The sequence below is a fragment of the Palaemon carinicauda genome, chromosome 2 (assembly GCF_036898095.1).
Source record: "Palaemon carinicauda isolate YSFRI2023 chromosome 2, ASM3689809v2, whole genome shotgun sequence".
Taxonomy (NCBI): domain Eukaryota; kingdom Metazoa; phylum Arthropoda; class Malacostraca; order Decapoda; family Palaemonidae; genus Palaemon; species Palaemon carinicauda.
Window position 1 is genome coordinate 128,341,801 of NC_090726.1, and position 27,801 is coordinate 128,369,601.

The 27,801-nt window shown below is 46.9% G+C and overlaps 1 protein-coding gene and 1 pseudogene across 1 annotated transcript in view; both read right to left on the bottom strand.

Moving 5' to 3' along the window:
- Window positions 1–26,895, bottom strand: part of NHP2 (NHP2 ribonucleoprotein) — a 48,393-nt gene extending 21,498 nt beyond the window's left edge. The window contains exons 1-2 of the mRNA XM_068357835.1: window positions 26,558–26,895; window positions 5,974–6,061 (exon numbers count right to left, since the gene is read on the bottom strand). Coding sequence (XP_068213936.1) covers window positions 5,974–6,061; window positions 26,558–26,771 — 302 coding nt within the window. The 5' untranslated portion in view covers window positions 26,772–26,895. The remainder of the gene's footprint in view (window positions 1–5,973; window positions 6,062–26,557) is intronic.
- On the bottom strand, window positions 14,638–14,756 carry LOC137630189 (5S ribosomal RNA; annotated as a pseudogene).
- Window positions 26,896–27,801: the final 906 nt, after the last annotated feature.

Below are 27,801 nucleotides of genomic sequence, written 5' to 3' on the forward strand. Positions count from 1 at the left end.
CTTAACTTTCAATAAACTCAGGTCATTCTCACTTAAGTGACAAGGCATTTTTCGACATTGGTAAGGAGGGCTTTTTGACTGAACACCATAAAGCCTCTGAATTACCTCCTAACATTTTGGTTCTGTCCAGATAAAATTTTAGCGCTCTTACATGGCACAAAACTCTTTCAATTTCATCACCACCCACGTCCAACAGGTTGGGAATCTCAAAAGATTTAGGCCATGGATGAGATGGTCGTTCATTTTTGGCCAAGAAACCAAGCTGTAAAGAGCATACTGCCTTATTGGAGCAGAAGCAGATATTCTTGCTGAAAGCATGCACTTCAATAACTCTTTGCTGTAGCAAGGCTCACTAAAAAGAGAGTTTTGAGAGTAAGGTCTTTGAGGGAGGCTGAGTGTAGAGGCTAATCTCTCACACATGAGAAACTTAAGGATCACATCCAAGTTCCAAGCTGGAGTAATGATTTGACGCTCCTTGGAAGTCTCGAAAGACTTGAGAAGGTCTTGAAGATCTCTATTTTTAGACAAATCCATGTTCCTGTGTCTAAAAACTGCAGCTAACATGCTTCTGTAGCCTTTAATAGTTGAGGCAGAAAGGATACAGTTATTCCTAAGATGAAGCAGGAAGTCCGCGATCTGTGCTTCAGTGGTATCGGATGAGGAGACAGAGGAAGACTTGCACCAATCTCTAAATACCTCCTCCCATTTGGATTGGTAGATCCTGATGGTAGAGGATCTCTTTGCCCTCGCAATTGCTCTAGCTGCCTCCTTCGAAAACACTCGAGCTCTAGAGTCTTTCGATAGTCTGAAGGCAGTTAGACGAAGCGCGGGGAGGCTTTGATGGAATCTTTTTATGTGAGGTTGACGAAGGAGATCCATCTGCAATGGTAAACTTCTTGCAACGTCAACCAGCCATTGATGTACCTCGGTGAACCATTCCCTTGAGGGCCAGAGGGGAGCAACCAACGTCAACCTGGTCCCTTCGTGAGAGGCGAACTTCTGAAGAACCTTGTGAAGGATCTTGAATGGAGGAAAGGCATACATTTCCAAGTGACACCAGTCCAGTAATAACACGTCTATGTGGATTGCCTCTGGATCTGGAACTGGGGAGCAATAAGTAGGAAGCCTCTTTGTCAATGATGTTGCGAACAGGTTTTTGGTAGGTCGACCCCAAATCCTCTTTAGTTTCTCGCACACATCCTGGTGAAGCATCCACTACATGGAGATGACCTGTCCTCTTCTGCTGAGACAGTCCGCTATCACATTCTTTTCTCCTTGAACAAATCTCGTAAGAAGGGAGATGTTTCTTTCCCTTGACCAAACTAGGATATCCCTTGCGGTGACAAAAAGGGAGTGCGAGTGGGTCCCTCCTTGCTTTAAGATGTAGGCTAACGCTGTGGTATTGTCCGAGTTCACCTGCACCACCTTGTTCCGAATCAGACTTTTGAAGCTTTTCAAGGCCAGATGGACTGCCAGAAGCTCCTTGTGGTTTATATGAAGCCTCTCCTGATCTTTGGACCAAAGACCTGAGCATTCTAGTCTGTCCAGAGTTGCTCCCCAACACAAGTCCGAAGCGTCTGAGTACAACACATTGTCTGGGTTCTTGGGGGCAAGCGAGAGACCCTCTCGACGTCTGAGGTTGTTGTCCCACCAATTCAGACACGTCTTGATTGAGTTCGAGAGAGGAATGGAAATCGCCTCCAAGCCCTTCTCCTTATTCCAATGTTGGTTGAGATGAAACTGGAGAGGGCGAAGGTTGAGCCTTCACAGGGAGACAAATTGTTCCAGTGATGAAAGAGTTCCCAAGAGGCTCATCCATACTCTTACAGAACAACTGCTCTTCTCCTGAAATTGATGAATTTTTAACAGGGCTTGTTCTAACCTTGTGGGCGATGTAAAAGCCCGAAAAACTCGACTCTGTATCTCCATCCCCAAATAAAGAATAGTCTGGGACGGAGTCAGTTGTGACTTCTCTTTATTCACAAGAAGACCTAATTCTTTGGCTAGGTCCAATGTCCATACGAGATCCTTCAGACAGCGGTTTAATGACGACGCCCTGATTAACCAGTCGTCTAAATAAAGGGAGGCTCTGATCCCCGACGAATGAAGGAAGCTCGCTACATTCCACATGAGCCTTGTAAAAATTAGAGGAGCAGGGCTGAGGCCAAACCACAGACCTCGAAACTGGTACACTTCTTCCCCGTACATGAACCTTAGATAACGCTGAAAGGTTGGGTGGATCGGGATATGGAAGTACGTGTCCTGGAGGTCGAGAGAGACCATCCCGTCGCCTTCCCTTACTGCTGCTAGAACAGATTTGGATGTTTCCATCGTGAACTTTTATTTTTAAAATGAACACGTTGAGTGCACTCACATCTAGCACTGGTCTCCAACCTCCTGTGTTCTCCGGAACCAGGAAGAGACGGTTGTAAAAGCCTGGGGATTGATGGTCCAAGACCTTCACCACCGCCCCCTTCTCTAACAAAAGAGACACCTAATGTTGTAAGGCCTGTCTCTTTGCTTCCTCTCGATACCTGGGAGAGAGGTCTATTGGAATTTGTACAAGAGGTTTCCTTACAAAAGGGATTTTGTAACCCTCCTTCAATAAAAGGACAGACCATTGGTCCGCTCCCCTTCTCTCCCATGCTTGCCAGAAGTTCGTCAATCTGGCCCCTACTGCTGTCTGAAGCTGTGGACAGTCAGACTCTGCCACGGCTGGATCTGGACCCCCTTCTCTTACCTCGTCTTCCGTCAGAACAAGAGGTGCCTCTGTTGGAGGCTCTGCCACGAAAGGGAGGAATGAATCTGGAAGCTGGCGTATCTAACTTGGTTTTGTTACTGGAAAAAGATGAAGGCAAAACTTTGCGGGCTGTTTTGGCCACTAAATCATGTGAATCCTTCAACGCAAGAGATGACGCAATATCTTTGATGAGGTCTTGAGGAAAAAGAGCACGTGATAAAGGAGCAAACAGGAGCTCCGACTTCTGGCATGGAGTAACTCCCAAAGAAAGGAATGAACACAAAGATTCCCTCTTCTTTAAAACTCCTGCAGTAAAAAGACGCAAGGTCGTTAGAACCGTCCCTTATAGCCTTGTCCATACAGAACATAATCTGAATGGCAGCATCATTGTTAGAAGGAGACACCTTCTTACTTAAGGCCCCCAACGACCAATCCAAAAAATTAAAAACTTTGAAAGCTCGAAAGACTCCTTTAAGCAGATGATCAAGCTCTGAAGAAGTCCACAAAATCTTGGAGCTTCTCATGACTAGACAACGAGGAGAGTCTACCAGGCTTGAGAAGTCTCCCTGGGCAGAGGCAGGCACTCCCAAGCCAAGAACTTCTCCCGTGTCATACCAGACGCTCGAACGAGAGCCTAGTTTAGAAGGAGGAAAAGCAAAGGGAGACTTTCCCAGACTTCTCTTGGTTTCCAACCAGTCTCCCAGCAAGCGCATGGCCCTCTTGGAAGATCGAGATAGCACTAACTTCGTATAAGAAGGGGTTGAAGCAGTCATGCCTAAAGTAAATTCTGAAGGCGGCGAATGGGGAGCAGCAGTCACAAAATGAGCAGGAAAAACTCCTCTAAAAACATTCATAATTTTCTTAAAATCAAGGGATTGTTGGACAACTCTAGGTTCTTCCTCTTCTGACAGGATCCCCAAATGCACATTAGTTGAAAGAGGATCACCAACTTCCTCTTCAGAGAGAACTTCATCTGATAAATGAGAAGGTGAAGTCATAGCATGTCGCAAGGGTAAAGCTTGACAGCCTACATCGACTTGTATCTGAGAAGCAGTTAAGGCAGGAGGGTTGACGTCACGTCGTGACTGCAGTGACTGACGATTGACGTCAAGTCGTGACTGCAGTGACTGACGCTCGACATCACGTCGTGACTGCGGTGTCTGCAGCTTGACGTCACGTCGTGACTGCGGTGTCTGCAGCTCGACGTCACGTCATGACTGCGGTGTCTGCAGCTAGACGTCACGTCGTTACTGCGGTGTCTGCAGCTCGACGTCATGTCGTGACTGACGCTCAACGTCACGTCGTGACTGCAGTGACTGCAGCTTGAAATCACTGTTAGACTTAAAGGACTGACGCTCAACGTCACATCGAGATTTACGCTCTGAATCTTGCTTAACAGCAAAGCTAACACTTGGGTTAACGTCAGCGTGACGAAAAGCTTCACGCTTACATGGTTGAAGACCTGATTCACACTTATCAGAACCGTGACGTACTGCAATAAAAGGTTCCTGTCGAACAGGAGCAGGACCGTAAGCCTGCATTAAAACGGACAGCTTAGACTGCATGTCCTGCAAATCACTAAAATTAGGACTGGTAACACTCGGAACAGACCGTGACGTTGGGAACGTCATCACAAACGGAAGTTTCAGCACTCCGGTCACATCAGGAACCACCAGATAACACAACGGAACCGTGACTCTTAGAAGGGTCCTCCGGAGCCACAAAACTTGACTTTAAATAAGAACGTTTAATAGGCGAACCTTCCTCTGAAGAAGGAATACGTTCCGGGCTGCTCCAGTGACTACAGCCGCCAGGACGTTGACTTTGTTCTGAAGGAACTAACTTTCTTTTCAGAGGTCTTGAAACCTGACGCCAGGATTTCTTGCCAACATAAGCGTCATAAGATGACGAGGAGAACCTAGTCTCGCCTCTCTTATGGTAAGGACGTGCTTGAGGAGCAACGTCTGCAACCTTTGAGGGAACGTCTGTTCGTTGTTCTACACCTATCGCTCCCTTTGGTCTTGCGATATTCCTTCTCCCAGGGGTTGGGGAGGTTGAAAGAGGTCTCGGACTGGGTGAGCGGCAAGTACGAAGACGAACCCTCCGCATTAACACTGAACACATTTTTACCACTTTTCACTTTAACACTTTCACTTTTTAAAAATTTTACGTCGGACATAAGCTGGTTTCTGTCCGTAGCCAGCGATTCGACTTTTGCGCCCAAAGCATGAATAGCCTTCTTTGAGTGAAGGTTCGTTAATGCAAGTAGGGGGTTCTGAAACTACCACTACAGGGGGAGGAAAAGGTTCAGGGGCATGGGAAGAGAAAAATTCTTGAGAACGAGAAGAACTTCTTCTTACCCTATCTCTCTCGAGTTTACTAGTACATTTGTCATACTCTAACCACTCAAATTCAGACAAAATGACACACTCATCGCATCGATCCCCTAATTGACAAGCTTTACCTTTACAATTAACACAAAAAGAGTGGGGATCGATGGAAGCCTTTGGAAGGCGCCTGTTACAATCTTAGGCACATTTTATATAAACAGGAGAAGGGTCAGCCATAATGGAATGTTCAAAGAGAGATAAAAAAAACAAGCAAAGTTCAGCAACAGCAAATCAAAAAAGGGTTCAAGAGTATTCGAAGAATATCCAACACAGCGAAAGCCAAAAATCCATTAACAAGTACTTCACCAATTGTTGAAAAAACTTTAGGTTTAGCGAGAGCAAGGAACCAATGTTGACATCCAACTCGACAGAGAAGAACTGGAGAATTTGGGAATAGTGATAGTATCCTGCCGTGTGGTGGCGCTAGTGTACACCCAGCAACCCAGCACTGTGATCGCCCGCGAGTTTTGAATCTGCTGACCGTCGGAGACGTTAGCTACATATATATCCACCGGCTAAGTTAAATATTTAAAATGTCTGTTCAAAACTACAGCTGAAATCAACGTGGTTTGCAAAGTGAGCCAATGAGGCCGGGGGTGGTTCCTCATTGCAGACTGGTAACCACCAGCTGGTTGTTGACACCTCGGCATAGTTTTAACAGCAGTGTTCAAGCTTCACTGAATATCATACTCTTATGTAAAGAAATAGGGTTTGCATTTGTGTAGGAACAAATCTTAAAAAAAAAAAACACATAAAAGTCAATTTCAATTTTACTACAAATTTTTTAAAGATTAAACAGTGAAGGGTCTCAAATTAATTGTAAAAGTAAAATTATCTACTCACCCTCTATCACCTTTCCTTATTCTAGTCTGGACATTCTTCAATCCAATGTACATGCAGGGCTTCTGTTGAGGTGTCTTGTGCTGGTTTGCTGTACGGAAAAAAAAAAAAAAAAAAACATAAGACAAATTTTGAATAGTAATAGTAATTTCCCTGACTATACAAACAAGTGTCCTTTACATAGAAGAACAATAACAGTAAAGCTGGGAATACAGCAATGAAAAACTTATAACGGGATGTTAATGACCGACAGGTAGTTATCTCCCAGCTGGCTCTCTGACAACTCAGATAGCAGCTGGAACTTTCTAGGGGGTTGGTGTTAGCAGGAAAGTATGAGTAAAGGACCCAGGTTTGTATAGTTCGAAAAATATAAATATGAAAAATTCGTAGATAATTTGTATTTTTCCTAACTATACAAACCTTAGCTATTTACATGGGGTAATTACTTCGACATAGCTGAATGACGAGCCATTAAAGTTTTAACGAGGGTTTACTACCCCGCCGCTAGTTAGCGGGGGTTAGGGAGGGGTAGCTAGCTACACCCCCCCCTCACACACCGGTGAATGCTTCACTTTGCTTAGAGGTAGGACTTATCCCGGGGGACAGGGCTGGCGGGCAAATACATATGTGTAAATAGCTAAGGTTTGTATAGTTAGGAAAAATACAAATTATCTACGAATTTGTCATTTGTTCCGTAACTGAAATACAAACCACGCTATTTACATGGGGTGACTCAACCCTTAGGAAGGGAGGTAAGTCCCTGCCATACTGGCTTTGACTTGCCCGGGGACCCCAAATTCAAGTGTGTAAGTACTCAAGAAGTAAGGGGTCCCTGCTCCTCGCTGGCATGCTATGAAACTGCTGCAGCCTACATAAGCTGTGTGTGAAGGTGAGAAGTGACTCATCCTAGGAAGTTGACCTGGAGTTCTTCAGATGGAAATCTAGGCTAGGACTCCCCCAATACCACCTCGTCTCAGTATGGGGACATGACAGTATTACATTTAATACTAGGAACACAAGGGAGCATGGCTTACCTGCAGAGGTTCGAGGTCAGCTGTGCAGAGAACCCACGATGCTGCTTTCTCCAAGGGAGGAGAAGATGAAGAAAATAATAAGGGCCAGACAGATCTTTTCATTCACGCAGACTAAAACCGGGTAACAATGCCCTCAACCTTCTGCTACTTGTCCATTAAGGAGCCTGAGGTTAGACCAGCTGTTGTGCAGCCACCACAGGGCCGATAGAGAACGTATCGAGCCTCCTGTGTGTCACATCTTGCAGGTAGTGGGCCGTGAAGGTGGTCTGACGCTTCCACACCCCAGCTTGAAGGACCTGCATCACTGAATAATTTTTCTTGAAGGCCAGGGACGTAGCTATGCCCCTGACATCATGCGCTCTAGGACGACATGACGGAGGAGGGTCAGGATTCAAGGCCAGATGTATCACCTTGTGAATCCAGGGCGACCCTCCTCTTCGTCTTCCCAGTGCTCACGAACAGGGCTCGCACCTGGGGACGAACTGCAGCTGTTCTTTTAAGATACAACCTTAGACTCCTCATTGGGCACAGTAGGAGATGGTCTGGGTCATCTGTTACAAAATGGAGACTCGAAACCTGGAAAGAGTCGAACCTAGGGTCCGGCACTCCCGGATTCTGAGTCTTGGCAACAAACTCAGGGACGAAGCTGAAAGTTACCTCCCCCCCATCCCCTTGAATGGGCGATGTCGTACGAGACCATGTAACTCACTGACTTGCTTGGCCGAGGCCAAAGCTAGCAGGAAAACCGTCTTCCAGGTAAGGTGGCGATCTGAAGCCTGGCGTAATGGTTCGTAGGGAGGTCTCTTAAGAGACCTAAGAACTCGAACCACGTTCCAGGGAGGAGGTCTCACTTCCAACTGAGGGCAGGTAAATTCATAACTCCGTATGAGAAGGGAAAGTTCCAGCGAGGAAGAAATGTCCATTCCTTTAAGCCTGAAGGCAAGACTCAAGGCTGAGCGATAGCCTTTCACTGCCGAGACTGAAAGGCGCATATCCTCCCGCAAATACACAAGGAACTCCGCTATTGCTGGAATAGTGGCATCGAGGGGAGAGATACCCCTTCCACGACACCAACCACAAAAGACTCGCCACTTCGCCTGGTAGACCCCTGCGGATGACTTGCGCAGGTGACCAGACATCCTGTTCGCAACTTGATGCGAAAATCCTCTCTGTGAGGAGATGCTGGATAGTCTCCAGGCGTGAAGTCGAAGCGAAGCTACGGCTTTGTGGAAGATGTTGGCGTGTGGTTGTTTGAGTAGCTCGTGACGTGGAGGGAGTTCTCTCGGAACCTCCGTGAGGAGTTGCAGAAGGCCCGGGAACCATTCTGCGTGATGCCATAGCGGAGCTATCAGGGTCATTGATAGATTGACCGATATTCTGGTCTTGTTGAGCACCCTCCTCATCAAACAGAACGGGGGAAAGGCGTACACATCGACGTTGTCCCACCATTGTTGGAAGGCATCCTGCAAGAGCCTTGGGGTCCGGGACTGGGGAGCAGTACAGCGGGAGCTTGAAATTCAGCGCTGTAGCAAACAGATCCACCGTCGGGGAGCCCCACAAAGTCAGGACTTTGTTGGCTACTTGAGGATCCAAAGACCACTCGGTACTCACTATCTGCGTCGCTCTGCTCAGACTGTCGGCGAGCACATTCCTTTTGCCTGGAATGAAGCGAGCCGCTAGCGAGATCGAGTGGACTTCGGACCATCTCAGTATCTCTACTGCAAGATGGGATAGCTGTTCCGAAAAGGTACCTCCCCGCTTGTTGATATAAACCACCACCGTGATGTTGTCGCTCATCACCACCACAGAGTAGCCCGCCAGGACTTGGTGGAACTTCTGAAGTGCCAGGAACACGGCCTTCATTTCTAGCAGGTTTATGTGAAGGTACTTTTCTGATTCTGACCACAGGCCTGAGGTTCTGTGGTTCAGAACGTGGGCCCCCCACCCTTTCTTTGATGCGTCCGAGAACATCAAATCCGGGGGAAGGACGAGAAGATCCACTCCCTTTCGTAGGTTCTCGTCCGCCACCCACCACTGGAGGTCCGTCCGTTCCGCAGGACCCATAGGGATCAAAGTGTCCGGGGAATCGTGACCTTGATTCCACCGGGACTTAAGTCGCCACTGGAGGGATCTCATTCTGAGGCGACCGTTGGGAACGAGACGGGCCAGGGAGGAGAGGTGGCCGAGGAGATGTAGCCACGATTGGGCTGGGAGTTCTTCTCGATTGAGGAAAGGTCTCGCGACCTTCCTCAGCCTTGCTATCCTGTCGTCTGATGGGAAGGCTTTGTGGCGATTGGTGTCTATGACATGCCTAGATATACCAGTTTCTGAGAGGGCTGCAGAGAGGACTTCTCGAGATTTACCATGATCCCTAGATCCTGGCAAACTTCGAGGAGCTTGTCTCCGTGGCGAAGAAGGGTTGCCTCCGAGTCTGCTAGGATCAGCCAGTCGTCCAGATAACGAAGGAGACGGATGCTGATCCTGTGAGCCCACAAAGAGTTCAGGGTGAACACTCTGGTGAACACCTGAAGGGCTGTGGAGAGACTGAAACACAGCACCTTGAACTGGTAGATCTTGTTGTCTAGGCAAAATCTTAGGTACTTCCTTGAAGACAGATGTACTGGGATATGGAAGTACGCGTCCTTCAGGTCCAGTGTACACATGAAGTCTTGTGGTCTCACTGCGAGTCTGACCGAGTCTGCCGTCTCCATACTGAACGGAGTCTGCTTGACAAACCCGTTCAGGGTTGAGAGGTCGATGACTGGTCTCCAGCCTCCAGACGCCTTTCTCACAAGAAAGTGTCGACTGTAGAAGCCTGGGGACCCGTCTACAACCTCCTGGAGAGCGTCCTTCTTCAACATGGTCTGGACTTCTGCCCAAAGGGCTTGCCCTCTTGCCGATCCCATGGCAAGAGAGCTCAACGACACTGGATTCGCTGTCAGGGGAGGTAGAGAGGCTGTGAACGGGACGCGATAACCCAGAGCGATCACGGAAATCGTCCAGGCATCTGCCCCGAGTTGCTGCCACCTTGTCGCGCAACTTTGTAGGCATCCCCCCACTGGTGGACATGCAGGGGGACTGCCAACCCTAGCGTTTACGGCCTCGGCTGTTACCTCTAGGGTTCTTGCCTCCCCTGGAGTTCTTGCTCCTTCTGCTCTTGGCAGGAAAGGGCAAAGACACCTTCGGCTTCGCTGCAGTGGTCTTCTTCGTGTCGTTAGCTGGACGGGGCTGTTGAGCCGCTGGAGGTTTGTAGGGCCTCGATGTCAGGGCCCTATGGATGAGGGAATCCTGGTTGGACTTCCTCCACCTTTCAGCGGTAAGCTCCACGTCCTTAGGCTCAAACAAACTCTTACCAAACACGGAAAAGTGTCTGAGCCTGCTAACCTCCGAACTGGGAACCTTCTGGTGGAACCTCTCAGCCACAACGTCCCGACGTTTGAGAATCGTATTGGCCCACAAGCTCGAGACTTGGTGGGCCAGAAACTCAATGGTCCGCGTGCCTGAGTAAGAAAGTCGCCAGTGCCTTCCTGGTGCTTTCTTTGGAGAGGTCCTCAGACTGCACTAGGATGCCCAGAGACCCCAGCCAGATGTCAAGCCACGAAGTTGCCTGCATGGCACACTTAGCGACTTTCTCCTGGCTTAGGATCTCAGTAGCTGAGTAGGACATGTGCCGGTTGGAGTCTCTCTCAAAAGGGACTCCCCCGGTGAGTTCTTCCACGGAGTGATGAATCGGAAGACCCAAACAAGACTCCTCAAGGATCTCAAAGTACCTCCTCTGATGGACTCGAGGAGGAGGGAGGAGCTTGTTACCGGCACTGGATCTGCTGGAGGAGGCAAGATCAGAGAGCTGGCCCTCGACCTTGTCCCTAGCACTCATCATCCCCTGAGACCAGGGCAAAGCTGCACTGGCCCTAGAGGGTTTCTAGGTACCGTAGACGCGGTCCAAGACCGTGTCCTTCCCTTCACGAGGAGGAATCTCAGGGTCTGGGATCCTGTTGAGGTTCCTCATGAGGGTCAGGACTTGCCAGAATGCGTGTTCTGACTCTTGGTGCTCTCCTCCTGAAGGACTGGCAGCGATGTCTCCCGTCCCCAGTGGCTCTTCCTGGGGGGACACATGGACATCCTCGGAAGGTCTAGGTGGCTCCTGCCTGATCCTTGTTGACGATTTAGGGATCGTCTTAAGAGTCCTTCGGTTCCCTCCTAGGCGGGATACAGGACTCGAGTAACGATGGGTGCAGGCTCTTTTCCATCCCCGGACGAGAAGACTTCTCAGGGAGAGGCGGAGCTTCTCCCATTGGTGCGATGGGGGAACGGTCCGGCTCGTCCGACTCTCCTGAGGATGGGTAATCCTCATCCGCAGGGGAGGGAGAGAAAGTCTGGGGGGGGGAAGGAGCCTTGCGCAAGGATCTGCGAGGAGACAAAATAGGCCTTGGAGGTGTTTCCACGGGAGAGACTCCTCTCTTCCTCTTCAGGGGGGAGGAAGCTGCCACTGATTTCTGACCCATGTCAGAGAGGACGGGCTTCATCGCCTGCACAAGAGCTCTGACCAGGGTACCGAACCAGGGCTGCTGGCTGACAGTCGCGCTGTCAGAAACTCCCTCTGGAGGGAATGGGATCGTTCGATCCCTTGGAGGAGTCGACAAATGCGAGTTCGCCTGCGAAGCTTGAAAGAAAGAATCCTTAGACCTATCCGGGTACCGCCCCTCCTCCGGCAAGCGCACTGGTCTGCGCTAGCGAGGAGGGGAACGAGACGAAGACCTATCCGCCTGGCGACGCTCGCACTGGAGGTCGCGTGATGGGCCCTGGTCAGGGTCGCGTGCGAGAGGATCGCGTGACACAGAAATCTCGCGCATGCGCATCAGCGTGAGCGAGAGAGGGTGGTGGAGCGGGCACGAGGGCGCGTAGGCGAGGTCACAGGCGCGTGGGAGCGATGGCGCGCAGGAAATGGTGCGGACGCGTGGGTGCGCAGGAGATGGTGCGGCCGCGCGGGCACGCAGGAGCTCGAGCGGCCGCGCGTAGGAGATGGCGAGGGCGTGTGGGGCACAGGAGCCGGAACGGGAGGCGGCCGGATGCGAGGACTCGCAGCATCCTGATGCAGCACTGGAGGGCGCGAGAGGACAGGGGAGCCTGAGCGCGTATCCGGAAGAACCGGGCGAGGTCGCGAGAGCGCGAGGGAGGGATGCCAGCGCGTAGGTAAGTGCTGATCCGAAAGGACAAGCATACTAGCCTGTGGGCGCGCTGGGCATGCAGGTGATCGTGAGCTCGCATCAGGATGTGGACGCACAGGTGTGCGTTGCTACGGTGGGCGAGCAGGACGCGCGGTTGGATGAGGGCGCACAGGTGTGCGCTGGAGGGTTGCATGGGACGTTCCCAATACCACCTCGTCAGGGTATGGGGGACGCGACAGTATTGACTCAATACTTGGAACACAAGGAAGCATGGTTTACCTGCAGAGGTTCGAGGTCAGCTATGCAGAGACCAGGATGCTGCTTCCCTGTAGAGGGGATGATAAAGAAAGAAATAAGGGCCAGACATACTTCTTTCATTCATGCAGACTAAAACCTGATAACAATGCCCTCAACCTTCTGCTACCTGTCCAAAAAGGAGCCTGAGGTTAGACCAGCTGTTGTGTAGCCACCACAGAGCGATAGAAAACGTATCGAAACTCCTGTGGGTCACGCCCTGCAGTAAGCGGGCTGCGAAGGTCATTAGACGCTTCCAGACTCCAGCTTGTAGCACCTGCGTCACAGAGTAGTATTACTCGAAGGCGAGGGACGTTGCGATGTATCCAACATCGTGCTGTAGGGCGACGTGACGGGGGAGGGTCTGGAGACAGGTCGAGATGAATGTCCTTGAGTCCGATCTGAAGAGGTATACTGGTGACTCTCCCCCGTGTCCTCCTTGTGCTCCCAAATCGGCTGCAACTGAGGACAAACTGCAGCTGTTCCCAAAGCTAACCTCTCGATTCCTTTACTGGCAAGAAAGAGAAGGTCTTGGGACATCAGATACAGAATGGAGACTCGAAATCTTGAAGGAATTGGACCGAAGGGCCGGGACCCCAAGATTCTGAGTCTAGCCAACAACTCAGGAGCGAACCTGAATGTTGCCTTCCCCTCTTCCTTAGAAAGGGCGGAGTCGTGTGAGACCAAGAAGATTGCTTACACACTGGCCGCGGCCAGAGTGAGCAGGAGACCCAAGACGGAATACAATCCGAGGCCTGTCGTAAAGGGTCTTGAGAAGATCTCTTAAGGGACTAAAAAGTCCGAGCCATGCTCCAAGTTGGAGGTCTCCCTCCGACTAGGGCAGGGACGATCGTAGCTTCGCATGAGCGAGGAAAGATCCAGCGGGCAGGAAAAAGTTATTCCTTTAAGCCTGAAGGTCAGGGAAAGGCTGAGCGACAGGCTTCATTGCCGAGAGCGGAAAGGAGTTTCCTCCCGCTGAAAGGCAATAAGACCGTTATTGCTGGAGAAGAGGCCTCAAGGGAAGAGGTATATCTCCCACGGCACCAACCACCGAAGACTCTTCACTTTGCCTGGAAGACCCCTGTGGATGACTATCGCAGATGACGCGACTGTAGCGGGTTGTCTCTTCTTGAGGAGGAGGCGTAGTGTCTCCAGGCATGAAGCCGAAGCGACGCCCCGGTTCGTGAAAGATGCTGCAGTGTGGTTGTTTGAGTAGTCTGGGCCGTGGGAGAAGCTGTCCCGGGAGTTCCGTCAGGGGAAGCAGAGGGTCCAGAAACCATTCTGCGCATAGTCCCAGTGGAGCTCTCCCATTGAAAGGTTGACAGACAACCTGGTCTTGTTGAGACCCATTCTCCACAGACAAAAAGGAGGGAAGACGCAGGCGTCGAAGTTGTCCCACCATCACCGGAATGCATCTTGCCAGAGTCTCGGGGTCTGAGACTGGGGGGAAGAACAGCGGAAGCTTGAGGTTCCAAGCTGTCGCGATCAGGTCCCCCAGACCAGGACTTGCTGGTTACTCAAGGTCAAAGACCCCCAGGTACACTCTCTCTACGAGGCTCTGCTCGGATAGTCGGAGAGAACATTCCTCTGCCTGGAATGAGAGAGCCGATGGTGGTATTGAGAGTATCTCAATCATCTCGGTATCTCTACTGCAAGATGTGAAGGTGTGAAAATGCGTCCCCTGCTGGTTAGAACACGACAGAATCATGAAGTAGACGCGCACGAAGCGACTCGGCAGGAGCTGTAAGATCTGTAGAGGGGCCAGACTACGGCCCCTAAGCCTACCTGAATGATGGAGAGGTATCCTTCAGGTCCTGACCATAGGCCTGGACCGGAACATGCCCCCCCCCTCCCCCTTTTCTTTGACAAGTCCGAGAACAGCATCAAGAATGTGGGGAAAGGACGAGAATATCCACTCCCATCAAGAGGTTCCATAGGTCAACACCCATTGCAGGTCTAATAGGTCCCATAGGGGCCAGGAAGTCCGGTTAATCGTTGCCTGAAACCACCGGAACTTGGACCACCCCACATGGAACTTTTCCTGAGGCGACCGTTCGGCCTATAGACGGGTCAATGAGGAAAGGAGAACTAGGAAACGTTCCAACTGAGAACAGGTACTGCGACTCTCCTCAGCCTTGCCACAGTCAACTGAAGGGAAGGCTCGGAGAATGTGGCAACAGAATCTGGCGTCCCCAGGTGGTCACCCATCCAAGTACCAACCAGAACCGACGTTGCTTAACCTCGCTGGACGGACGAGAAGCGGGGTTTCCAACGTGGTAAGGCCGTTGACTCAATATCATGGCCAGATACTCCAGATGTTGAGGCAGAAGAAGAGAAGGCTCCTAGCAAAATACCATGAACCCACACTCATGGTAAGTATCCGGGAGCTTGTCCCGGCGCTGAAGAAGGTCGAACCCAAGCCTACCGGAGTTGACCAGCCCTCCAAAAAGCGAAGGAGGCGGAAGCCTGCACCTGAGCGGCCATGAGGAAAGCAGGGAGAGTTCTCTGGGGAAAAAAACCTGCGATGCCACGGCGGGATCGCCACACTGCATCATAAGCAGGAATACCTGCAGTCTAGGCTGAATTCCACGAGCTCCCTGGAAGATGGATGGAATGGAAACTGAAAGTACCCGTCCTTCCGATCCAGGGTTTAAGGAGTCCTGTTGCCTCGTTACCAGTCTGATCGATTCTGCTGTTCTACGCTGGCCGAAGTTTGTTCGACAAACTTGATCAGGGGTGAGAGGTCGACTACGGAACTCCCGTCTCAGATACTTCCTTACAAGAAAGGATCGACTGAAGAAGCCGGGGGTGAAGCCGTCGATGATCCTATGGAGGACTTTCGCCTAAGGTATGGATCATTCTGCCCAAACGGGCATCTCTTGCCGACGTTATGGCATAGAGGTTCAGAGACACTGAATTCGCTGACAGAGACGGCAGGCGTGATATCCTTGGCTGATCACAGAGATCGTGCGGGAATGGGCATCGGGAAGCTGTCATCCGGATGAGTAACCTTAAGCATCCTCCCAGCGTGAAACCTGCAATCTTAGAGTTCGTGAACTCTGCCGCTCCCTTTAGGACTATGCCCCCCCCCCCCCCCCCCCCGGGAGCCTCCCATGCCATCTGTTCCTGACAGGAGGAAACTGCAATTGGACACCTTGTCTCAGTTGTCGTAGCCGATAACTTAGGCCGACGTGGTTGAAAGAAAAAGGCGCTGGAGCCCTGCAGAGTCTGGAAGAAAGCCCCTTGGAGGAGTGAAAACGGAAGTCGACTTCTTCCGCACAGCCGCCGTCTAAGTCTCTGTCCTTGGGCACAAACAAACTCTTCTCAAGGAAGGCACTAGCTCTGGCACTCTTCAGACCCCGAGACCAGGGCAGAGCCGCACTGGACTTCGGGGCCTTCCGAACGTCAAACACTTCATCCAGAATCGTGTCTTTGCCTTCACGGGGGGGCGATGACTGGATCCATAAGCCCGTTAAGTTGCCTTATCAGGCTTAGGACCTGCCAGAAGGTATGTTCGGATTCCTGCTGTTCTCCTCCCTGCGGGCTGGCAGCTAAGTCTCCTGCGTGGACACTCCCCCGGGTAGTCGTGGGTTCCTGGCGAATCCTTGAGGAGGATTTCGGGACGGTCTTGGAGTCCTTGGATTCCCTCCTGGGAGGGATACAGGATCCCAACAACGAGATTCGAGGGGCCCCTTCCTCACGAGATGAATCTCCTCCATGAGGCGAAGTCTCCCCCCTTGGTGCCGAGGGGAAGACTACCGCCCCACTGGACTCACCTGAGGACGGAAAGGCCTCGTCCACGGGAGAAGGAGAAAGCCCTCGAGCAGGAGAAGGGGCCTTCGCGACCGACCTCTTGGGAACCAACTTCGCCCTGGGGGAAGTCACCACGAAGTCCACTCCTCTCTTTCTCTTTAGCGTAGGAGAGACAGCCGTTGGTTTGTTACCCTGGTCGGCGAGTGCTGGTTCCATAACCCTCACTAACGCCCGCGCCAGAGGACCAAACCGAGTCTGTTGCTCCAAGGACACAGAGTCCAAAATCCTCGCTAAAGGGAAAGGGATCGGGCGATCCTGTGGAGTGGACACCACAGTACCTGCCTGAAAAGAAGGTGGGGAAGAATGATGTACTAACCTCTCCTCAGTAGTATCCTTGTCCTGCACTACCAACCTGTGTTTGGGTGGAGGCTATCCCGAGCGTTGTCTAGGAACAGGCGTTCCTGCTGCTACCCCCGGCTGCGGAATTCGCCGCGAACGATGGTCGCGCGAGGGCGAATGGTCGTACGGGAGCGCGGGCGCGCAGGCGAGTGGGCGCGAGGGTGGGCAGGTGAACGAGCGCGTGTCCGAGGCGGCGAACGCAAGCGATGGCGAGGAAACGCGTTGCCGCGTGGGTGAGGAAGACCGCTGGCGATGTGGATCAACAGGAGATCGGTGGTGAGCTGGAGAGCGCTGACGCGCAGGTAGGCGATGGCGCGTTGTGGCATGGTGACGCGTTGGCGAGCAATAGCGAGCAGCATGCGCCGGTGAGTGATCGCGCGATGGCGAGCTAGTAGCCGGCGAACCATGTCCCTTCAGAACCTCCGGCTGACAAAGCGTTGGAGAACGTTGGCGCGCAGGCTGTAACACACGCGGGCGGTCCGGAGATAGCCGAGAAACAGGTGATTACTGATGCGTAGAACGCTGGTGAATAGGCGATACCAAAATCGCCTGAGCGCGCTGACGAGCAGGTGAACGCTGGTGCGTAGGCGATCGTTGATGCGTGGGAGAACGCTGGTGAATAGGCGATACTAAAATCGCCTGTGCGCGCTGGCGAGCAGGTGATCGCTGGCGCGTAGGTGATCACTGGCGAGCAGGAGGTCGACGCGTGAGATCCTGTGAAGTGACAGGTGGCGCGGCGCGTTCACGATCAGGAACAGGAAGATCGCAGGCGCGTTGGCGAACATGTGCTTTTGACACACGCGCTGAACGATGTCGCGTAGCCACAGGGTCAGAAGACTGATGGCGAGCAGGGAGCTCAGCAGGAACTGTAGGATGGTCAGAGACCGCAGGACGATGATCCTCAAATGAGCGCTGACGCTCAGAAGAGAGCTGATGAGCAGGAGAGCGCTGGCGAGGAGGGCGAACATCAGGAGAGCGCCGACGAGCGGGAGAGCGCTGACGAACAGGAGAGCGCTGATGAGCAGGAGAGCGCCTGTGCGCTAACACTGAGCAGGAGCAGGCCGGAAGACCGCAGGCTGTCCGCCGGGAGACTGATGTCCGTCAGAAGACCGTTGTCCGTCGGGAAGACCGTTGTCCGTCGGGAAGACCATTGTCCGTCGGGAAGACCATTGTCCGTCGGGAAGACCATTGTCCGTCGGGAAGACCATTGTCCGTCGGGAAGACCATTGTCCGTCGGGAAGACCGTTGCCCGTCAGACTGCTGTCCATCTGCATCAGGGCGGATGAAGGAGTTGTAGGCTGCAAACGTAGATTCAAAAAGCCGCCTCTTAGCACCCTTATAGGGAGATGAGAGGCCCTTACGACGAGGCAGACGGTGAGCCTTACGGCGAAGGAGGTCAACAGCAACAGCAGCAGAAGAATCCTCCGAAGAGGAGTCTCTATGAGTGTACTCTCTCGCGAACGAAAGAGAAACACTTCGTAGAAGAGACTGGTCAGCCAGTGACCTAAAAGGAGCAATCCTCCGAAGAGGGGCTCCTGCAGTTGCCCAGCCCCTTGAGCGAAACTGCAGGTGTGACCGCTCAGCACCAAGAGCATAGTCGCACGAAAAAAAGGCAAGAGAAGAACCCCCCAAAAGGGGAAAACTCAAGCCAGGACAGGAAAAACTTCCCTCGGAAGGAAAGTTACCCACCCAAGGAGGCAAGCCTCCTGAGTTCTAAAATGAACTGGAGAGCTGTCAATCGTCACGGGAGTACTTCTAGTAGAAGGAGACACGCCCCTGACGAAAATCCAAAGGGGAGGCAGCAACAGCCGAATCCCCAGGCCTCCACAAGACAGCTCACACCGTAGCCATATTACAGAAACGAACTAGATCGGTAACTGTAAAAAAATAAAAACAAAAAACATTAGTACACATTCATTCCCCCGGGAAGGCTCCGAAGAGGAATCCCGAGGGAAAGGAAACAAGAATTACACAACAGGCACGTGCCCTCACAACCACTTACACTCACGGAAGGAGAGCTGTAACCAAAACAGAATTATAACAATTATAATTATGCATCTATGTAATTATGTAATTTAAAAATAAATGAACACTAAAGAAAGAACGAAAACCCCGAAAGGAATCGTTCTACAAGCTGAAAAAAACAACTACAATTAGATTCATAAACTAATTGAGACAAAACGTACGGCGTAGCAACCCCCCCACACGGGAAGGAAGCTACAAGGGCGAACGACCTCAAGAGAGAGAGAGAGAGAGAAAGACCGAAGTCAAACTCGATCGCAACCCATAAAATTACGCCGTGGTGGCCTAACTGCCGAGGACTCCACGGAGATACACTACACACACAACTCTGAAAAGGAAACTTACTGATTTCTATACTCAAATATATATACAAACATGAAAACATGTTTACATATATATTGAGTAAAAGAAAAGTAAGCGATTAAGTAAAGACAAAACAAACAATGGCTGCCAAGCGAGGACCAAGACAGAGACGTCTGTCCCAGTCAAAGCCAAAAGTGAAAGTGAGCATTCACCTGTGTGTGAGGGGGGGGAGGGGTAGCTAGCTACCACTCCCCTACCCCCCCGCTAACTAGCGCAGGGGTAATACACCCTCATTAAATTCTAATGGCTCGCCATTTCAGCTGCGCTAAAAGGTAAACCCAATGTAAATAGCATGGTTTATACAGTATTTCGGTTACGGAACAAGTATGTGTTCGTGATTGGTTAATCGTTTCCCCACCCAAAACCCCGAGTTCCCACTGGGGGTCCCCCATTATCGTAAGATATAGATATATATGTATATTTCTGAAACTATTCATTTACAACGGGAACGAGTGTTATTTTTGAAGAGCGGAATTTTTCCTATAGAAAAGAGGGTTTCATTGTAGTGTATTACAGGGCAATGTAACCTAAGAAATCAACTACTTTTTCTTATAGAAAAATTACGCTCTTCGGAAATAACACTAGTTCCCGTCGCAAATGAATAGTTTCAGAAATATATATACATCTATATCCTCCGATAATGGGGGATCCCCAGTGGGAACTCGGGCTTTTGGGTGGGGAAAACATACTGGGGAATCGATATATAAACGTAAAATAAGCCTTTTCTTCTCTATACATTACCTTTTTGTATGTATTATAACCGGAGGAAAATACAAAACAGTATAACTGGATAAACTTTGGAGGAGCCGTTTCAAAGATTATTTCATGAAAAAATACAGTAACCAGTGCTGCCAACGTCTGATGTAGATCAAATGTTAGCATTCCATGCTAACATTAGCACCCATTTGTACGTACGTTCGTGCATACCAGTTTTTGGTCTGCGCAAATATCACTCCCCCTGCGCAGAAGTTTTCCCTCCCCCAATTACTCTTTTTATTATCGTATTATCATCTCATTTTATATTCCCATTCAATATTATTTATCATACATTCCATTTTATCTTCCTATATTGGGTTTATTTCTTTGGTTATTTCCTTTTCTCTCCCCCGTTTTCACATAAATACTTGCTCTGGACTAGTTTCCCTATCCAGTTCATTCACGGTAAAATCATCTCATTCTATATTCCCATTCAATGTTATTTATCATTCATTCCATTTTATCTTCCTATATTGTTTTTATTTCTTTTCTTTGGTTATTTCCTTTTCACTCCTCTGTTTCCCATAAATACTTTCTCTGGACTAGTTCCCTATTTAGTTCATTCATGTTACCCACTATCATGTTTACCCACTAGTGTTCTTTGTTTTTCCCTTAACCAATCACCAACCGATGCCTATTCAGATATCTTCCTTTATCTCTTTGAGAGGTGTGTTCATACCCTTTCCTCCAATGCCTTTTGTGTTGTAACCTTTGACCCAGTAAGGCGTTCGTCATTTCAAGTGCGATTTATTTTTTCGTATTTTTCGATGGAAGAAGTTATAGAAACTTGTAACGGCTGCAGTATTCCGTACCTAAAAGCAGTGGCTAAATTCCATGGTGATTTTTATGATTCTTCAGTTAATGTTGATTATTTCCTTAAATCACACAACGAAATTCCTCAACGTTTACAGTGCCCCAAGTGCCGTTCTCTGTTATTTTATAGGAAAGACATTCACGTGTTTTATTGCAATTCCGAATCCATCATACCTAAAACTAAGAAGAAACATCGTTGTGGTTATACTGTTACTGCCTATAAAGGTAAATTTTTGGGGAAAAGTCGTCTACCCCCTTGGAAGCCACAAGTTTCGTCGTTTTCTTCATAAAAGTAAGTCATTCCTCAATAGCCATTATATGTGTTTTGTGACCGGGGTACTTCTAGGCAAGGTTAGGTGGGTTTGTTAGGTTCTGTGCCCTTTTTGTACAATACAATACAAATAGAGTAGTTTTTTCCTAGGTTACATTGCCCTGTAATACAGTAAAATAATACCAGGAGTTGTTTTGGTTTCATTGTAGTGTATTACAGGGCAATGTAACCTAGGAAATCAACTACTTTTTCTTATAGAAAAAATTACGCTCTCTTCGAAAATAACACTCGTTCCCGTCACAAATGAATAGTTTCAGAAATATATATACATCTATATCCTCCGATAATGGGGGACCCCCAGTGGGAACTCGGGGTTTTGGGTGGGGAATACATACTGGGGAACAGGGCATGTAGTACGGTACGGTTCGATTTGTTTTTTCGTAATTCGTACCACGCATTTTTACCATACCGTAATTTCGTACAGTACCTAAAAATTCATACCGTACCGTACTAGTACGATATTTTATCGTACCGTTTCCGTACCTACTTTTTTTTTTACATTGCAGTTCATATAGACATAACACTGCACTACTACTACTCTACTACTACTACTGCCACATCAAGAAGATTGGTGTTATGTAATACATTAATGATAAAATACAATTTTATTTTTCTAAGGTTACAAAAAGAAAATGTTCAGTTATACAATATTAGGTATTCATACAGTTTTATGTGTTGCAGCGTAATAGCATTACAGCGTCAACAATATCCTCCTTTAGACGTAGTCTTAAATCATTACGAATATAGCGCAACCCAGAGAATGTGCGCTCTACGTTCGCTTGAGTAACAGAGAGCAACTGCTACTTCAGCAAGATTTTTTAGTGCATTTCTTGTTAATAATGCCACCACTGGAAAATACACTCATTTTTACTGATACGTGAAGCTTTGGCGAACATTTTGATATGCTCAGCCACTTCACTCTCTTTGCTTGCTGTATCAGTTGCTCTGCTTACATCACTGACTCAGAGTAATTGCTCTACAATATCTACTGACCCAAGTGCCGACTGGTTTGGCTGCTTGCGACACCTATCTGAATTTGGTACGGAAATGGTACGATTAAGTACGAAAAAAAAAATTGTACTTTCGTACCATACCGCACTCGAAGGAAAATATCGTACCGAAATATCGAACCGAACTTACATCCCCCAAAAAACCGTACCGTACCGTAATATCGTACCGAACCGTATTGTACTACATGCCCTGCTGGGGAATCGATATATATACGTAAAACAAGCCTTTTCTTCTCTATACATTACCTTTTTGTATGTATTATAACAGGAGGAAAATACAAAACAGTATAACTGGATAAACTTTGGAGGAGCCGTTTCAAAGATTATTTCATGAAAAAATACAGTAACCAGTGCTGCCAACGTCTGATGTAGATCAAATGTTAGCATTCCATTCTAACATTATCACCCATTTGTACGTACGTTCGTACATACCAGTTTTCGGTCTGCGCAAATATCACTCCCCCTGAGCAGAAGTTTTCCCTCCCCCAATTACTCTTTTTATTATCGTATTATCATCTCATTTTATATTCCCATTAAATATTATTTATCATTCATTCCATTTTATCTTCCTATATTGTTTTTATTTCTTTTCTTTGGTTATTTCCTTTTCACTCCTCTGTTTCCCATAAATACTTTCTCTGGACTAGTTCCCTATTTAGTTCATTCATGTTTACCCGCTATTGTTCTTTGTTTTCCCCTTAACCAATCACCAACCGATGCCTATTCAGATATCTTCCTTTATCTCTTTGAGAGGTGTGTTCATACCCTTTCCTCCAATGCCTTTTGTGTTGTAACCTTTGACCCAGTAAGGCGTTCGTCATTTCTAGTGCGATTTATTTTTTCGTATTTTTCAATGGATTAAGTTATAGAAACTTGTAACGGCTGCAGTATTCCGTACCTAAAAGCAGTGGCTAAATTCCATGGTGATTTTTATGATTCTTCAGTTAATGTTGATTATTTCCTTAAATCACACAACGAAATTCCTCAACGTTTACAGTGCCCCAAGTGCCGTTCTCTGTTATTTTATAGGAAAGACATTCACGTGTTTTATTGCAATTCCGAATCCATCATACCTAAAACTAAGAAGAAACGTCGTTGTGGTTATACTGTTACTGCCTATAAAGGTACATTTTTGGGGAAAAGTCGTCTACCCCCTTGGAAGCCACAAGTTTCATCGTTTTCTTCATAAAAGTAAGTCATTCCTCAATAGTCATTATAGTGTTTTGTGACCGGGGTACTTCTAGGCAAGGTTAGGTGGATTTGTTAGGTTCTGTGCCCTTTTTGTACTTTTTATATATTGTGTAATAGTTATATGGAAAAATTATTTAAAATATGTTTGGAAATATTTAGCATTTCTACCTCTAGTAATGTCATCGTGTCGTTGGTAACTCATCGTACCATTCGTCATCGTTGGTAGTACTGTGAATCATTGATAACGTTGCTAATGTTATCGTTCTCAGTACATTCGTAAGAGAAGTGACAACGTTGAACAAGTTCTTATATTTAAATATTTTAACACAACATATATGTGATAATATTTGGTAAATTTGTATTGTATTACAGGGTGTGATTTTCGCACAGAAAAGATATGATTTCCTATAGTAAATAACGTGATTTAACTGGTTTTCACCTTCATTTCATCCGTAATAACATCAACCAATTCGTCAACTTAAAGTTAGTCGGATTGGTTGATCTGTTTGATTCCGGTTGAAATGAAGGTCAAATTTGGTTAAATCATGTTATTTACTATAGGAAATCATATATTTTCTGTGCGAAAATCACACCCTGTAATACAATACAAATTTACCGTTGTTTTGGGTAGGAAAGTTTTCCAAGTCCGTAACTATAATCAAACCATTAGGGGTTGTGGTGGGCTACTGAAAACGGTAATTTTGTATATTATTCCATGGTGTGATTTCGCACAAGAAATATATGATTTCCTATCGCAAATAACGTGATTTAACCGATTTTGGTGATCATTTCAATCGCAAACAAACAGATCAACCAATTCGGTTAGTTATAAGTTGACGAATTGGTTGATGATATTACGGATGAAATGAATGAGAAAACCAGTTAAATCACGATATCTACTATAGGAAATCATATATTTCCTGTGCGAAATCACACAATGAAATACAATACAAATGAACCATATAAATATTAACACTGATGACATATATACCGAGTTAAAATATTTAAACAACAGATGTAGGGGACGATAACATTAGCAACGTTACCAATGGTTGACAGAACTACCAACGTTGACGAATGGTACACAGTGTTACCAACGACACGATGACATTTCTAGAGATAGAAATGCTAAATATTTCCATACGTAAACTAAATAATTTTTCCATATAACTATTAAACAATAAATAAAAAGTACCAAAAGGCCACAGAACCTAACAAACCCACCTAACCTTGCCTAGAAGTACACCAGTCACAAAACTCATATAATAAGCATTGGGGAATGGCTTACTTTGTTTCACAGTACTACCAACGGTGACGAATGGAACACCAACTACCAACGACACGATGCCATTACTAGTGGAAGAAATGATAAATATTTCCATTCGAATATTAAATAATTGTTCCATATAACTGTTACATAATATATAAATAGTACAGAAAGACCACAGAACCTAACAAACCCACCTAACCTTGCCTAGAAGTACCCCGGTCACAAAACACGTATAATGGCTATTGAGGAATGACTTACTTTTATGAAGAAAACGTCGAAGTATTCGGTAACCTGGGAACAGAAACTTCTCCAATCGACACTAGTTTTCTAACATATGTCGATACCATCAATGAGGGTCTCATGGTCCGAATGTTTATGCAAAAAGTGGATGGTACATATTATCTTCCATGGGGGTAGACGACTTTTGCCCAAAAAATACCTTTATAGGCCGTAACGGTATAACCACAACGGCGTTTCTTCTTAGTTTTACGAATGATGGATTCAGAATAGCAATAAAACACGTGAATGACTTGCCTATACAAAAATAGAAACCGCACTAGTAATTCAGAACACCTCACCAGGTCAAAGGTTACAACGGTAAAGGCATTGGAACAAAGCGTAGGAAAAGAGCGGTAATAGGGATAAAGGAAGTGGGAGGGGTATGGAGATATCTGCATAGGCCTAGGGTGATTGGTTAAGGGAAAAACAAAGAACTCTAGTGGGTAAACATGAATGAACTAAATACGGAAACTAGACCAGAGAAAGGATTTATAAGACACAGAGGAGAGAAAAAGAAATAACCAACAAAAATAAATAAAAACAATATAGGAAGGAAAAATGGAATGAACGGTAAATAATATTGAATGGGAATATAAAATGAGATGATCATACCGAGAATTAACTGGATAAAAAAACTAGTCCAGAGTAAGTATATATGTGCAACCAGGAAGAGATAAAGAAATAACCCAACAAATAAACCCAATATAGAAAGGAAAAATGGAAGGAATGATAAATAATATGGAATGGGAATATAAAATGAGAAAAAAAACACGGTAATAAAAAGAGAAATAGGGGAGAGGAAACTCCTGCGAAGGGGGGTGATATATGCGCAAGACGGAAACTCGTGCGAACGAACGTACGTACAAATGGGAAAGGAAATAACCAAACAAATAAACCCAATATAAGAAGGGAAAATGGAATGTATGATAAATAACAGTGACTGCGAATATACAATGAGAAAATAATACGGTAAAAAAGAGTAATAAGGGAGAGAAACTCCTGCGCAGGGGGGTTGTATATGCGCAGGACGGAAGGTGGGGAGAACGAACGAACGAACAAATGGGTGCTAATGTTAGCATGAAATGCTAACATTTGATCTACATCAGGTATGGAATGCTAACATTTAATCTACATCAGGCGTTGGCAGCACTGGTTACTGTATTACTACAAGAAATAACCTTTGAAACGGCTCCTCCCAAATATATCCAGGTATACTGATTTGTCTTTTCCTACGGTTATAATAAATACCAGAAAGAAATGTATAGAGAAGAAAAGGACTGATTTACGGTTATATATCGGTTCCCCAGTATGTTTTCCCCACACAAAACCCCGGGTTCCCAAAGGGGGTCCCCCATTACCGGCGGATATAGATGTATATATATTTCTGTAACTATTCATTTGCGACGGGAACGAGTGTTATTTTCGAAGTGAGCGTAATTTTTCCTATAAGAATAAGTAGTTGGAATACTAGGATACATTGCCATGTAATAATATACAATGAAACCCTGAAAACGTCCTTGCCTGGCGATCTGCTGGACAAGAGTTCGATTGTAGCGTCTGCATCCTCCCCATCCTTGTGAGCTAAGGATGGGGAGTTTTGGGGAGCCTAAAGGTCTACCTGTTGAGTCATCAGCAACCATTGCCTGGCACTCTCTGGTCATAGCTGGCGCTGCTCCTATGTATGCAAATATGGTCAGTCTCTAAGGCTGACGGTCCTCCAATGCAACTGCGGTCAGTCTCTAAGGAACTGTTAGTCTGTTACTGTCCCTTGGATCTGCCACTCATGCGTGACCTTTAAACAGGCTTAGATGGGGAATGAAAATAGAGGAATCAGGACCTTGCTTTGAACTAGTGGGTCTCCTTTGAAATTAAAGCTCACACACAATAGATGAAAAGACACTTACCTTTTCTTATGAGTTTAAATATTCGACCAGCTGTCTTCTTCGACGCCATTGGTTGTGCTATTGCATTCACGAAAAATAATTTCTGCTCGTAGGTGAGCTCCTCTTCACCATTCATATCTTCGGGTTTTTCATTGTTCTTAATGCTGGAGTCTTGATCTGTTCTATCCTTGGCGTCGGGACTATCAAGCGAATGTTCTGTCTTGATTTTACCCATTATGTTACAATTAACACTTGCTTTAATGTGTATTGAATCAAGTATGGTGAGTTTTGCCTCGTGCGGTAACCACTGTCCTCAACAGTAAACGTGCGTCCTGTAAAGAGAATCGTGTGTTTAGGCTGTGTTCTTCTTCTTTCTTTTCTACAGACTCTACATAGCATCTTGGGACAATCGTTGAGCTCATAAAAGGTTTGTAGTGTTAAAAGAATGGTTAAAATGGTGTAAGAAAGTTCACCGTCATTGTAAACGAATAAGAAAGAATGCAAGTACAAAATAAAAAAGAATAGACAAAAAATAAGGTAACACGAATAAACAAACCCTTTCAACTGTTGGAGCTAACACAGGAGAGCACTATTGTGTGCATTAATGAAACACATCCGAAAAAGTTTCAAATTCCCTCCAGTATTAACTAAGTAGACTATCAAGATAAAGATGACACCAAAGAAGGGGGTGTATTGCAATACATATAACAATGACAAATTTTAGAATAAGGCGGGGCACTAGCAGTTTGATATGAAAAAAGAAAGTATTAATCTTATTCCAATATTATTAATACTAGACAAGCTATAATCCTGCTTGGAAAAGCAGAATGTTACAAGCCAAAGGGCTCCAGTAGGAAAGATAGCTCAGTGAGGAAAGGGAATAAATAATATATAGGCTATACTGTATAGGTTATGAATAAAAAATATAAAATATCTTAAAATCAGTAACAACGTTAAAATAGACCAGTCTTATATAAACTATAAAACGAGACATATCTACCAGTTCATCAGAAAACAATTTACAAAAAAAAAAATAAAAAATACTTTTGAAGTTCCACTGATTCAACCACCAAATTAGGAATAGCATTTCACAATCTGGTCACAGTTGGAATGAAACTTCTAAAATACTGTGTAGTATTGGGCCTTATGATGAAGATATGAATGCAAGGGATTATCTGAATTAAACACAATCTTATCATCACGCATAAATAACTAGTTGAATGGTGATGCCAGAGATTGATATCGAGATCAGTAATTAGGAATTT